This window comes from Oncorhynchus kisutch, linkage group LG17 (genome assembly GCF_002021735.2).
Source record: "Oncorhynchus kisutch isolate 150728-3 linkage group LG17, Okis_V2, whole genome shotgun sequence".
NCBI classification, from domain to species: Eukaryota; Metazoa; Chordata; class Actinopteri; order Salmoniformes; family Salmonidae; genus Oncorhynchus; species Oncorhynchus kisutch.
This window is the reverse complement of record NC_034190.2, coordinates 559534-571605: the sequence shown is the minus strand read 5'-3', so window position 1 is coordinate 571605 and position 12072 is coordinate 559534. Positions and strand designations below refer to the sequence as shown.

At 42.8% G+C, this 12072-nt stretch overlaps 2 protein-coding genes across 4 annotated transcripts in view; one reads left to right on the top strand and one right to left on the bottom strand.

Moving 5' to 3' along the window:
* Window positions 1-5006, bottom strand: part of LOC109880496 (serine/threonine-protein kinase 3-like) — a 28008-nt gene extending 23002 nt beyond the window's left edge. For 2 of the 3 annotated variants that reach the window (XR_004203806.1, XM_031794987.1), the window contains exons 1-6: window positions 4712-4868; window positions 3846-3926; window positions 3415-3543; window positions 1839-1953; window positions 1530-1694; window positions 656-823 (exon numbers count right to left, since the gene is read on the bottom strand). Coding sequence is in view for 2 of the 3 variants with exons in the window: in XM_031794987.1 (XP_031650847.1) it covers window positions 656-823; window positions 1530-1694; window positions 1839-1953; window positions 3415-3543; window positions 3846-3926; window positions 4712-4734 (681 nt within the window). In the remaining variant the exon portion in view is untranslated. Of the gene's footprint in view, window positions 1-655; window positions 824-1529; window positions 1695-1838; window positions 1954-3414; window positions 3544-3845; window positions 3927-4711 lie in introns of all 3 variants that reach the window. The other variant, XM_031794988.1, reaches the window with a different exon arrangement.
* Window positions 5007-6426: 1420 nt separating this feature from the next.
* On the top strand, window positions 6427-8684 carry LOC109880491 (RNA polymerase II, I and III subunit K). Its single transcript, XM_020472698.2, has 4 exons — window positions 6427-6558; window positions 7095-7163; window positions 7433-7525; window positions 8455-8684. Exons 2-4 carry the CDS (start codon window positions 7103-7105, stop codon window positions 8475-8477), a joined length of 177 nt encoding a protein of 58 aa, XP_020328287.1. The 5' UTR covers window positions 6427-6558; window positions 7095-7102; the 3' UTR covers window positions 8478-8684.
* The last annotated feature ends 3388 nt before the right edge of the window (window positions 8685-12072 follow it).

The following is a 12072-nucleotide window of genomic DNA, read 5'->3' as shown; positions in this document are numbered from 1 at the left end:
CTTGGTCTTTTACCAAATAGGGTTATGTTCTGTATACCACCCCTACCTTGTCACAACACAACTGATTGGCTCAAACACATTAAGGAAAGAAATTCCACAAATGAAGTTAAGGCACACCTGTTATTTGAAATGCATTCCAGGTGACTACCTCATGAAGCTGGTTCAGATAATGCCAAGAGCGTGCAAAGCTGTCATCAAGGCAAAGCTTGGCTACTTTGAAGAATCTCAACTATATTTTGATTTGTTTAACACTATTTTTAGTAACTACATGATTCCATGTGTGTTATTTCATAGTTTTGATGTCTTCACTATTATTCTACAATGTAGAAAATAGTCAAAATAAAGAAACACTTTTGGCCAGTCAAAAGTTGACACCTACTCATTCAAGGGTTTATCTTTATTTGAACAATTTTCTACATTGTAGAATAATAGTGAAGACATCAAAACTATGAAATTACACACATGGAATCATGTAGTAACCAAAAAAGGGTTATAAAATATATTTGGAAGAATGTTTATTTGTGATTCTGAGACATCCAGGTGTTTGTGAAGTATCCCAGATGTCTTATTTTTCAGGTATAGTCACCAGCTAGGTGAATTATAATCAACCTGTAGACTAATCTCACTGAACTGTCCTGCCCAAACTCAGACTCACCCTCATGGGATGTATATCAGCGTAGGGAGGTTTGCCCTCAGCCATCTCTATAGAGGTGATGCCCAGGGACCAGATGTCTGCCACACAGTTATATCCTATCTCCTGGATGACCTCTGGAGCCATCCAGAACGGAGTCCCGATCACCGTGTTCCGCTTTGCCATCGTGTCCTAGACAGGGACAGAATAATACGAGTGTTTGTCTCATCTATATATAAACTTCTGTGATACACTGCTACAATCACTACAAGGATAATAAGAACGCCTGATCAAACTGACACCAGATTACATCGTTAGACAGTCAGAAATCACTTCAGGGAGACAGAGAGAGTTGAAGGCAGACTCAGGCAGACAGGCAGACTCAGGCAGGCAGGCAGACTCAGGCAGGCAGGCAGACTCAGGCAGGCAGACTCAGACAGGCAGGCAGACTCAGACAGGCAGGCAGACTCAGACAGGCAGGCAGACTCAGACAGGCAGGCAGACTCAGACAGGCAGGCAGACTCAGACAGGCAGGCAGACTCAGACAGGCAGGCAGACTCAGACAGGCAGGCAGACTCAGACAGGCAGGCAGACTCAGACAGGCAGGCAGACTCAGACAGGCAGGCAGACTCAGACAGGCAGGCAGACTCAGACAGGCAGGCAGACTCAGACAGGCAGGCAGACTCAGACAGGCAGACTCAGACAGGCAGACTCAGACAGGCAGACTCAGACAGGCAGACTCAGACAGGTAGACTCAGACAGGCAGACTCAGACAGGTAGACAGAGACAGGCAGACTCAGACAGGCAGACTCAGACAGGCAGACTCAGACAGGCAGACTCAGACAGGCAGACTCAGACAGGTAGACGCAGACAGGTAGACAGAGACAGGTAGACAGACCGTGAGTTGTCCCGCTACTCCAAAGTCAGCCAGTTTGGCATGGCCCTCTGTGTTGAGGAGAATGTTGCCTGCCTTGATGTCTCTGTGGATCTTCCTCATGAAATGCAGATACTCCAGACCTTTCAATGTGGACTTGAGGATGGTGGCTATCTCATCCTCTGTGAGCTTTACAAGAGGAGATGGTATAAATGATTCATTCTGATAATTCAGTAGTCTATGAATACACATTAACATGAGAAATTAATGGTAAAAGGCTACCGAAATACCAAAGGTCATCTTCATTCTCACACTTTTAGTCAATATACTGACCGTCTTATTGCGTAGTCTGATGATGTCTGAAACAGAGCCGGCTCCACAGTACTCCATCACTATCCACAGGTCTGTGTTCTTAAAGTAGCTGCCATAGTACTTCACCACATAGGGACTGGACAGGAGGAGAGACAGAACAAACAATTATTGATGAAAGGTGAGCAAACAGAGTGTGGGGTACTGGTTATAGTAACAGAGTGTGGGGTACTGGTTATAGTAACAGAGTGTGGGGTACTGGTTATAGTAACAGAGTGTGGGGTACTGGTTATAGTAACAGAGTGTGGGGTACTGGTTATAGTAACAGAGTGTGGGGTACTGGTTATAGTAACAGAGTGTGGGGTACTGGTTATAGTAACAGAGTGTGGGGTACTGGTTATAGTAACAGAGTGTGGGGTACTGGTTATAGTAACAGAGTGTGGGGTACTGGTTATAGTAACAGAGTGTGGGGTAGTGTGTGGGGTACTGGTTATAGTAACAGAGTGTGGGGTACTGGTTATAGTAACAGAGTGTGGGGTACTGGTTATAGTAACAGAGTGTGGGGTACTGGTTATAGTAACAGAGTGTGGGGTAGTGTGTGTGGTACTGGTTATAGTAACAGAGTGTGGGGTACTGGTTATGTGATTGTGGAGGAGGAGACCGTTCTCCTCTCACTAGCCTCTGGAGCCATGCTAGTTCTGCCTGATGAACGTCTGGTTATAGTAACAGAGTGTGGGGTACTGGTTATAGTAACAGAGTGTGGGGTACTGGTTATAGTAACAGAGTGTGGGGTAGTGTGTGTGGTACTGGTTATAGTAACAGAGTGTGGGGTACTGGTTATGTGATTGTGGAGGAGGAGACCGTTCTCCTCTCACTAGCCTCTGGAGCCATGCTAGTTCTGCCTGATGAACGTCTGGTTATAGTAACAGAGTGTGGGGTACTGGTTATGTGATTGTGGAAGAGGAGACCGTTCTCCTCTCACTAGCCTCTGGAGCCATGCTAGTTCTGCCTGATGAACGTCTGGTTATAGTAACAGAGTGTGGGGTACTGGTTATGTGATTGTGGAGGAGGAGACCGTTCTCCTCTCACTAGCCTCTGGAGCCATGCTAGTTCTGCCTGATGAACGTCTGGTTATAGTAACAGAGTGTGGGGTACTGGTTATGTGATTGTGGAGGAGGAGACCGTTCTCCTCTCACTAGCCTCTGGAGCCATGCTAGTTCTGCCTGATGAACGTCTGGTTATAGTAACAGAGTGTGGGGTACTGGTTATGTGATTGTGGAGGAGGAGACCGTTCTCCTCTCACTAGCCTCTGGAGCCATGCTAGTTCTGCCTGATGAACGTCTGGTTATAGTAACAGAGTGTGGGGTACTGGTTATGTGATTGTGGAGGAGGAGGAGGAGACCGTTCTCCTCTCACTAGCCTCTGGAGCCATGCTAGTTCTGCCTGATGAACGTCTGGTTATAGTAACAGAGTGTGGGGTACTGGTTATGTGATTGTGGAGGAGGAGACTGTTCTCCTCTCAGTAGCCTCTGGAGCCATGCTAGTTCTGCCTGATGAACATCTGGGCCAGAGAGTCTTTCCTCTCTTACATACAGAATACCTGTCACACTGCTGCATGATGGATATCTCCTTGATGATCTCCTGGAGGTCTGACTCAACAGGAACCTGTTTGATAGCCACCACCTGGCCTGACTCCTTATGGATGGCTTTAAACACACTGCCATAGGACCTGGAGATTAAGAAAGACAGTGGAAATGATGCAGAAAGTACCAAACACCAGGGCCCAGATTCACAAAACACATGTAAAAACATAAGCATCTTAAGAAAAAAGAAGAAGTTCATGAGATAGTTTGTAAGGGTAATACCTCAACAATATCTTAAGATATATATTAGTGGTTCCATCAGCTGTTGCATAAATAATCTAGTCATTATTATAATGTCAATTTACATGAACATCTATTTTCATTATAAGTGTTATTCAAGTTATAATGCTGTAAGAAAATATATGAATGAATGAATGAATATTCTCACCCTTCACCTAGTTTTTCCAGAAGATCAAAGACCTCCTCCGGTTGTTTTGTGAGACTGTCTTCACTCAGTTTCTTCAGCTTGCTGTGGAGGAAGTTTGAGCATGAACAATAGATATATAACGGATAGAACAGTCAATGATGGCAGACCCCACACTATAACCAGTACCACACAGTGTACCCATGCCTGGAAGTAAAAGCAGGAAGCGTCCCTATTCAAGTCAATGATGGCAGATCCCCCACTATAACCAGTACCACACAGTGTACCCATGACTGGAAGTAAAAGCAGGAAGTGTACCATTCAATCTGCGTTGTGATTTGTTGATTAAACAAACAAAAAAATCCATTCCATGAGCTACATCAGTTAGCATCATATGAATTAGCATTCTACATTACCATGACAAATCCAGCATCAGTTTTAAGAGATGTTTAATTAGCATGGAAATGATGGCATCACAACACCAGGCAGCCATTAGAGTGACCCATTAGTTTTCTCGTCAAATTGCCAGAGTTAAGAGGGTTCAATATCTTTCTATTCATTTCAATTTCTACAGCATGAACAACATGACTGGCATTGTGGAACTCGGTCTACATGGATTTTAATGTAATTTATGTCAAAGTAGTTAGCTAGCTTTTCAGGCATAAATGTAAACATGACAAGAACATATAATACACTTTCAGACCGTTTCTGTCTAACTAGACAACTAGCCCGCCGGTAGCTACATTAAGGTAAAGCATAAAATGTCTAGTTAGATAACTACAAGTCAAACTTTGACTCATAATGGTGAAGCTAACACTCTAGCTGGCTAGCTTATAAAACATGACAAATATTGTTAGTAAACTTGCTAAATGTGTCTAACTCCCACACACCTTTTGGGCGCTGTCGGCTCCATGCTTTACAACTTCAAATAGTCACCCTTGTTTAAAACGCTAAAATATAACAAATCCAAACTAATATTTGTGATATTTTCTGTTTCTGTCGTTGTTTTTAGGCAAGAGGTCCGGTCAGCTGTAGTGTCAAAGGTTTATTCTTCTTTAACTTTTATCGGGGGAATCGCAACCAACTGATGCGCATACACCGCCACCTACTGTACCGGAGTGTGAGGCCACACCACACCGACCACCTCCGATACTTCACCCTGCTTTCACTTCAATTTCTCCTCCTGTCATCAGCTCACTCTGCTTACACTTTCTACCATTCTTCTTTAAACAAACCATCTCCCTTTTTTAACCGATTCAAGCGTACCCTCATCCTCCCACACCCTCAGACCTCCTTTGCCTCTCTTTTTCCCTCCATTCCTCCTATTCCAAGTATACGTGTCCTTATGATAATATTGCACTTCTCCTGACATATATATTGTTCTTGCCTTCTCAAGGAACGCCATTTAACCGGCTGCCACAATCTCCGTAGCGCTCCACAGTACAATGCTTTTCCATTTTAAAAAAGCGCACTCTTCCAACCACATCCACTCTTCCACACATCCCCCAGTTGAGTTTCCCTTCCTATAGAAGAACAGAATTCCCTCCATGAACCTTTCTTTGCATTCTGGAAAACACTCTCTTTCTCTGAAAGACTATCATGCTATCAAATGTCAAATTATTCTTTAAAGTTTTAAAAGCCTTTATCACATGCTTCAGTCCACCAAGGAACTATATTTAGTCTTATTTGAAAAGCCTTTAAGGCATCGTCAAAGATTTTTATAACTAACTCATTTTATTACTAACTCATTGTGTGGCAGTATCAAAGATAATCTAGACAAACCACCGCCTGTTATTTGCAATGGGAACAATTGAGTCATAGTGGGCAGAACACGCAAGGATGGGGCAGAGCCATGCACGAGTTAGCCTATTGGTGTGTTCTAGCATATATTTTCATTTTTCCGTTAGGGAACGCCTGCTCTGTGAAGTGTTCATGTGCAATAACTCTATTTTATTTTATTTAACCTTTATTTAACTAGGCAAGTCAGTTAATAACAAATTCTTATTTACAATGATGGACTACCAAAAGACAAACGAGGAGGCCTTTTGCGTTTGTCTTAAACTTTGGCAAAGGGTGAAGTCTACAATACTTAGTCCACTCTGTTTGTAACATATTTTAGTTTTGGGAACAGAAAACTGTATTGAGATCAAATGTTTCAACGATGACAACATTTTGTAGACTTCCATCTCATCCCATCTTCCTACACTGCCCGCCACTGGGCTTCTTCTCATCACCATATTTGGTAGTGAGTGGAAACGCCAAACGGATGCTTCACATTTATACATCTGGTAAAATATCTGTCTCATTGTTCTATCTGTGGTGATATTGTCTTCGGATTTGCAGTGTGTAAACGGCGTTTACATGAACCGAACAGCGCCCTCTGCTGTTCTGGAGCTGTGAACCTAAAATCATCCAAGTCCCATCGAGAAAAAAACTAAGTATGGCTTGTGACTAACATAGAAAGACTCCTATGTACCGATTGTTATATTTAATTTGACATCAAACTGCTAGAAAATATATTGAATAAAGCGTCATTGTAAATAAGAATTTGTTCTTTAACTGACTTGCCTAGTTAAATAAAGGTTCAATAAAAAATAAAATCTAGCCAAGCATTGATGGACCAATTACAATGGAGGATTAGGTAGCCAATCACGAATCACGTTGTTGCGACGTCCAGTTCGACTGCGCACGCTGGCATGAGAGAAACAAAAAACATATTTATCAACTTTCTAAACCGGTAGGCTACCTAAATGACTAATTATTTCAAGTTGAATTGGTTTTAAACACGCGATATATGCTTTGATATTTCTCAGTTATTATTTTGAAGTTAGCCTGCTAACGCTAGCCAGGAAACCATTCATAGCAGGGTAACTAGCTAAGGCTAAACCACAGATACAAGGGGTTAGTTATCATAATATTTGCCTAAATTGGTGTGAGATAATTATGCTTTTGGCTCACTTTGCAAACCTGTTATATGTTAGCTAGTCATTACAATCTCATTTATAAGCCATGCTGGTTCGGCTATTTCAGAAATGTGTCAAATGCCTACACACACACACTGTACTATACACATGTTCACAATTATTTTGTGTGGTAATACAGGAGTGGCCTGAGGGCATACACTTATTGTGTTGTGAAATGTATTGTTTTTAAAATTGCATAACTGCCTTAATTTTGCTGGACACCAGGACGGCAACAGCTAATGGGGATTCATAATACATACAAATACACTCCCAAACGGTACTGACAATGTTTAATCTGATTTTTCTCCAGATTCAAGCATGGACACTCAAAAAGATGTGCAACCCCCCAAGCAACAGCCTATGATCTACATATGTGGGGGTAATGTCTGCTGTTCTGAAACTAATATTCTATTATACTGTACATGGGGTGCTATTTTTCAAAAAATCCATGCTTTGTCTTTGTACTGTAACTAAGACTATTAGTAACTTTTCATAACATGCCCCCTCAGTTGTCTACCCTGGTTTTATTCACCCATATCTATACATGTATCTACGTGGTTGATGTACTACTGCAGCTCCTGCCTTATAGAACGCTTACCAGTATGTCTGCTGTAGTAGTGGCTGAAATGTTGCTTTCTCTCCAAACAGAATGCCACACTGAAAATGAAATTAAGGCTCGTGATCCAATCAGATGCAGAGAGTGTGGATACAGAATCATGTACAAGAAGAGAACAAAGAGATGTATCCTTTTAAATAGTGTTTCTGCTGCACTTATTTTCCTGTTCGCTGCTATTTGCCACAGAAAAATCATTGCCGCCAAGCAATTTTTTCAAATTTAATGTGAAAATATATTTCTGCTGAGGCACACTTTGAAGATGCTAGAACAGTAGACATTTTACTTTTCCTGTGCAAATGAAATGAGTGATTAATAGAAAACTCTGACAAGCCCATAGTAGAATAGTTGGTCTATTTACCTAGTTGGCTTGTTGTGTGTTCTATGCGAAAGGAATATTCTATTATGGCTCAAGTTATGAGTGCCATAGGGCATTGTGTCAAGAAGCAGTGCGGCTTGGTTGCGTTGTGTTTCAGAGGACACACGGCTCTCCCGAGTCCATACAGGAGTTGCCGCGATGAGACAAGATTGTCACTACCAATTGGATACCACATATATATTTTTTTATGAGTGCCTTAGGGAATATGGATTCTGACGAGCAGTTAATGAACAACAATTCTTGCAGTCACAAAAACAAATATTCCCAAAATGTTAAAAGAATTCTAACAAATAATTTTACCAATGTGTTATTGGGCTCACTTCTGGAGGTGGAAATTCTATTTTAGATGGTGTTTGCATAATTTTATTGTCATTCATTTTGGAGTAGAATGACCTTTTTAAAAGGGCACCAGAACAGAGCTTCGGTCCTTCTACATAAGAATTCTAGGATGGACCCAATCATTACTGTACATTATAGAAAATTGCCCTGTGATAGATTAACATCCTGTCCAGGGGGTGTACTTGTACATCAAGCTGACTCACGCTACAAAAACAGGAGACAGGCTCCTGCTCATATTAGCCGTTATGGCTCGCACAAGCCAAGACTCGTGCAAGGCTACTTACTATATGAAATAATATTTTCCATTCTTGTTGCTATTCCTCGACTCCCAGACTCCAGTGGTTGTGTTTGACGCGCGGTGAAGTGGACGACTACAACATTGACTCATTTTTGTTCTGTTAGTTTTTAGTGTGTCACAGTGTTGCACCAAGTCACCAACACTTCATATTCTTTATAGGAAATCCCACAGGCTTGGGAAGCAGTGCCAGTATGGGTGCCCAGTTGGTTGATTATGTTCCTGCAACTGTAATCAATGATAGATATGGTTTATAAAATACATCCTGATTGATTGAACTTGTGGTTTTTGCACATCAAGAAATGAAACTGAACAATATTTTATCATTTGAAAATACAAAGAATGCAAATGTGTTAATTAGAAACAACAGAATCTATATAAATCAGATTTAAACAACAGTTGGCCTTAGTTGCTTCAGGGTTGTTGAGTCTATCAGCAGACAAAAAATAGATATCACCCAAAAATAAATATTGGACACTGTTAAAACATTTGCATGGAGAAAAGCACCAGGAATGGACAGCTTTCTCATAGAATTAACATTTTGGGACAAAGTAGCCCCCCTATTTCCACAAATGACAACACACAATTTTTTTACCTAGGCAAGTCAGTTAAGAACAAACTCTTATTTTCAATGACAGCCTAGTGGGTTAACTGCCTTGTTCAGGGGCAGAACGACAGATTTGTTCCTTGGCAGCTTGGGATTTGAACTTGCAACCTTTCTGTTACTAGTCCAACACTCTAACCACTAGGCTACCCTGCCGCCCAATTCAGTACTTCCTACTTCCTTGTATGAAACAGTTATTTCAGTTATGTTAAAATCTGGAGAGTCCCCTGCTCATTATAGATCCATAAGTTTAATAAATTGTGACAACATAATAACAAAGCTCATAAGCAATAGAATGGCAAAAGTCTGACCAGATTTGATACATATCAATCAAACAGGGTTTATTAAAAATGGACACAAACAAATACAAGAACATGTTTCAGTTTAATACAATAAGCAAAAAAAAACAAGATCTAGATTTATCAATAATGGCTGTTGATGCCGAAAAGGCTTTCGGCTGTCTTGAATGGCCTTTTCTATTCAAAACTTTGGAAGCTTTTAACTTTCCAGCTGAAATAATACATTTAATAAAAACATTTCTTTAAATGTGTTAAATAAAAAATATACACAAATAATACATTATCTGATCAAATTGCTTTAGAAAGGGGAACAAGACAGGGATGTTGTCCACTCTCATGTTTGCACTGGAAATTGAACCGCTTCCAGAAAGAATTAGACAGGACACAAACATATCAGTATTGATAAACATGAATATAAACTAAACATATTTGCAGATGATCCCCCTCATATACCTGACCAATATTGAAAACTCGACCCCCTTGCTAAAAATATTTTCAGAATGTTCTAAAATCTCAGGATATGAAATTAACGTGGATAAAAAGAAAGAAAGCATAACTCATGATCTACAGCAATCCTCTAAGTTAGGGGTGTCAAACTTATTCCATTATTCCTAGTGTCTGCTGGTTTTTGGTTGTTCCTTTCAATTAAGACCTAGAAAACCAGGTTAGGGGAGTTCCTTACTGAGACCTAGACAACCAGGTGAGGGGAGTTCCTTTACTGAGATCTAGACAACCAGGTGAGGGGAGTTCCTTACTGAGACCTAGACGACCAGGTGAGGAGAGTGCCTTACTGAGATCTAGACAACCAGGTGAGGGGAGTTCCTTACTGAGATCTAGACAACCAGGTGAGGGGAGTTCCTTACTGAGATCTAGACAACCAGGTGAGGGGAGTTCCTTACTGAGATCTAGACATCCAGGTGAGGGGAGTTCCTTACTGAGACAACCAGGTGAGGGGAGTTCCTTACTGAGACCTAGACAACCAGGTGAGGGGAGTTCCTTACTGAGATCTAGACAACCAGGTGAGGGGAGTTCCTTACTGAGACCTAGACGACCAGGTGAGGAGAGTGCCTTACTGAGATCTAGACAACCAGGTGAGGGGAGTTCCTTACTGAGATCTAGACAACCAGGTGAGGGGAGTTCCTTACTGAGATCTAGACATCCAGGTGAGGGGAGTTCCTTACTGAGACCTAGACGACCAGGTGAGGGGAGTTCCTTACTGAGACCTAGACAACCAGGTGAGGGGAGTTCCTTACTGAGACCTAGACAACCAGGTGAGGGGAGTTCCTTACTGAGATCTAGACAACCAGGTGAGGGGAGTTCCTTACTGAGACCTAGACAACCAGGTGAGGGGAGTTCCTTACTGAGATCTAGACAACCAGGTGAGGGGAGTTCCTTACTGAGATCTAGACAACCAGGTGAGGGGAGTTCCTTACTGAGATCTAGACAACCAGGTGAGGGGAGTTCCTTACTGAGACCTAGACAACCAGGTGAGGGGAGTTCCTTACTGAGACAACCAGGTGAGGGGAGTTCCTTACTGAGACAACCAGGTGAGGGGAGTTCCTTACTGAGACCTAGACAACCAGGTGAGGGGAGTTCCTTACTGAGATCTAGACAACCAGGTGAGGGGAGTTCCTTACTGAGACCTAGACGACCAGGTGAGGAGAGTGCCTTACTGAGATCTAGACAACCAGGTGAGGGGAGTTCCTTACTGAGACCTAGACGACCAGGTGAGGAGAGTGCCTTACTGAGATCTAGACAACCAGGTGAGGGGAGTTCCTTACTGAGACAACCAGGTGAGGGGAGTTCCTTACTGAGACAACCAGGTGAGGGGAGTTCCTTACTGAGACCTAGACAACCAGGTGAGGGGAGTTCCTTACTGAGACCTAGACAACCAGGTGAGGGGAGTTCCTTACTGAGATCTAGACAACCAGGTGAGGGGAGTTCCTTACTGAGATCTAGACAACCAGGTGAGGGGAGTTCCTTACTGAGACCTAGACGACCAGGTGAGGAGAGTGCCTTACTGAGATCTAGACAACCAGGTGAGGGGAGTGCCTTACTGAGATCTAGACAACCAGGTGAGGGGAGTTCCTTACTGAGATCTAGACAACCAGGTGAGGGGAGTTCCTTACTGAGATCTAGACAACCAGGTGAGGGGAGTGCCTTACTGAGATCTAGACAACCAGGTGAGGGGAGTTCCTTACTGAGACCTAGACAACCAGGTGAGGGGAGTTCCTTACTGAGACAACCAGGTGAGGGGAGTTCCTTACTGAGACAACCAGGTGAGGGGAGTTCCTTACTGAGACCTAGACGACCAGGTGAGGAGAGTGCCTTACTGAGATCTAGACAACCAGGTGAGGGGAGTGCCTTACTGAGATCTAGACAACCAGGTGAGGGGAGTTCCTTACTGAGATCTAGACAACCAGGTGAGGGGAGTTCCTTACTGAGACCTAGACAACCAGGTGAGGGGAGTTCCTTACTGAGACAACCAGGTGAGGGGAGTTCCTTACTGAGACAACCAGGTGAGGGGAGTTCCTTACTGAGACCTAGACAACCAGGTGAGGGGAGTTCCTTACTGAGATCTAGACAACCAGGTGAGGGGAGTTCCTTACTGAGACCTAGACGACCAGGTGAGGAGAGTGCCTTACTGAGATCTAGACAACCAGGTGAGGGGAGTTCCTTACTGAGATCTAGACAACCAGGTGAGGGGAATTCCTTACTGAGATCTAGACAACCAGGTGAGGGGAGTTCCTTACTGAGAC

Bases quoted from the DNA above. Each gene is read 5' to 3' on its own strand.
- LOC109880491 (XM_020472698.2), top strand. From the start codon at position 7,103: ATGGACACTCAAAAAGATGTGCAACCCCCCAAGCAACAGCCTATGATC. The intron at 7,164-7,432 runs GTAATGTCTGCT...CTCTCCAAACAG, and splicing joins TATGATCTACATATGTGGGG to AATGCCACACTGAAAATGAA. The intron at 7,526-8,454 runs GTATCCTTTTAA...CCCAGACTCCAG, and splicing joins CAAGAAGAGAACAAAGAGAT to TGGTTGTGTTTGACGCGCGG.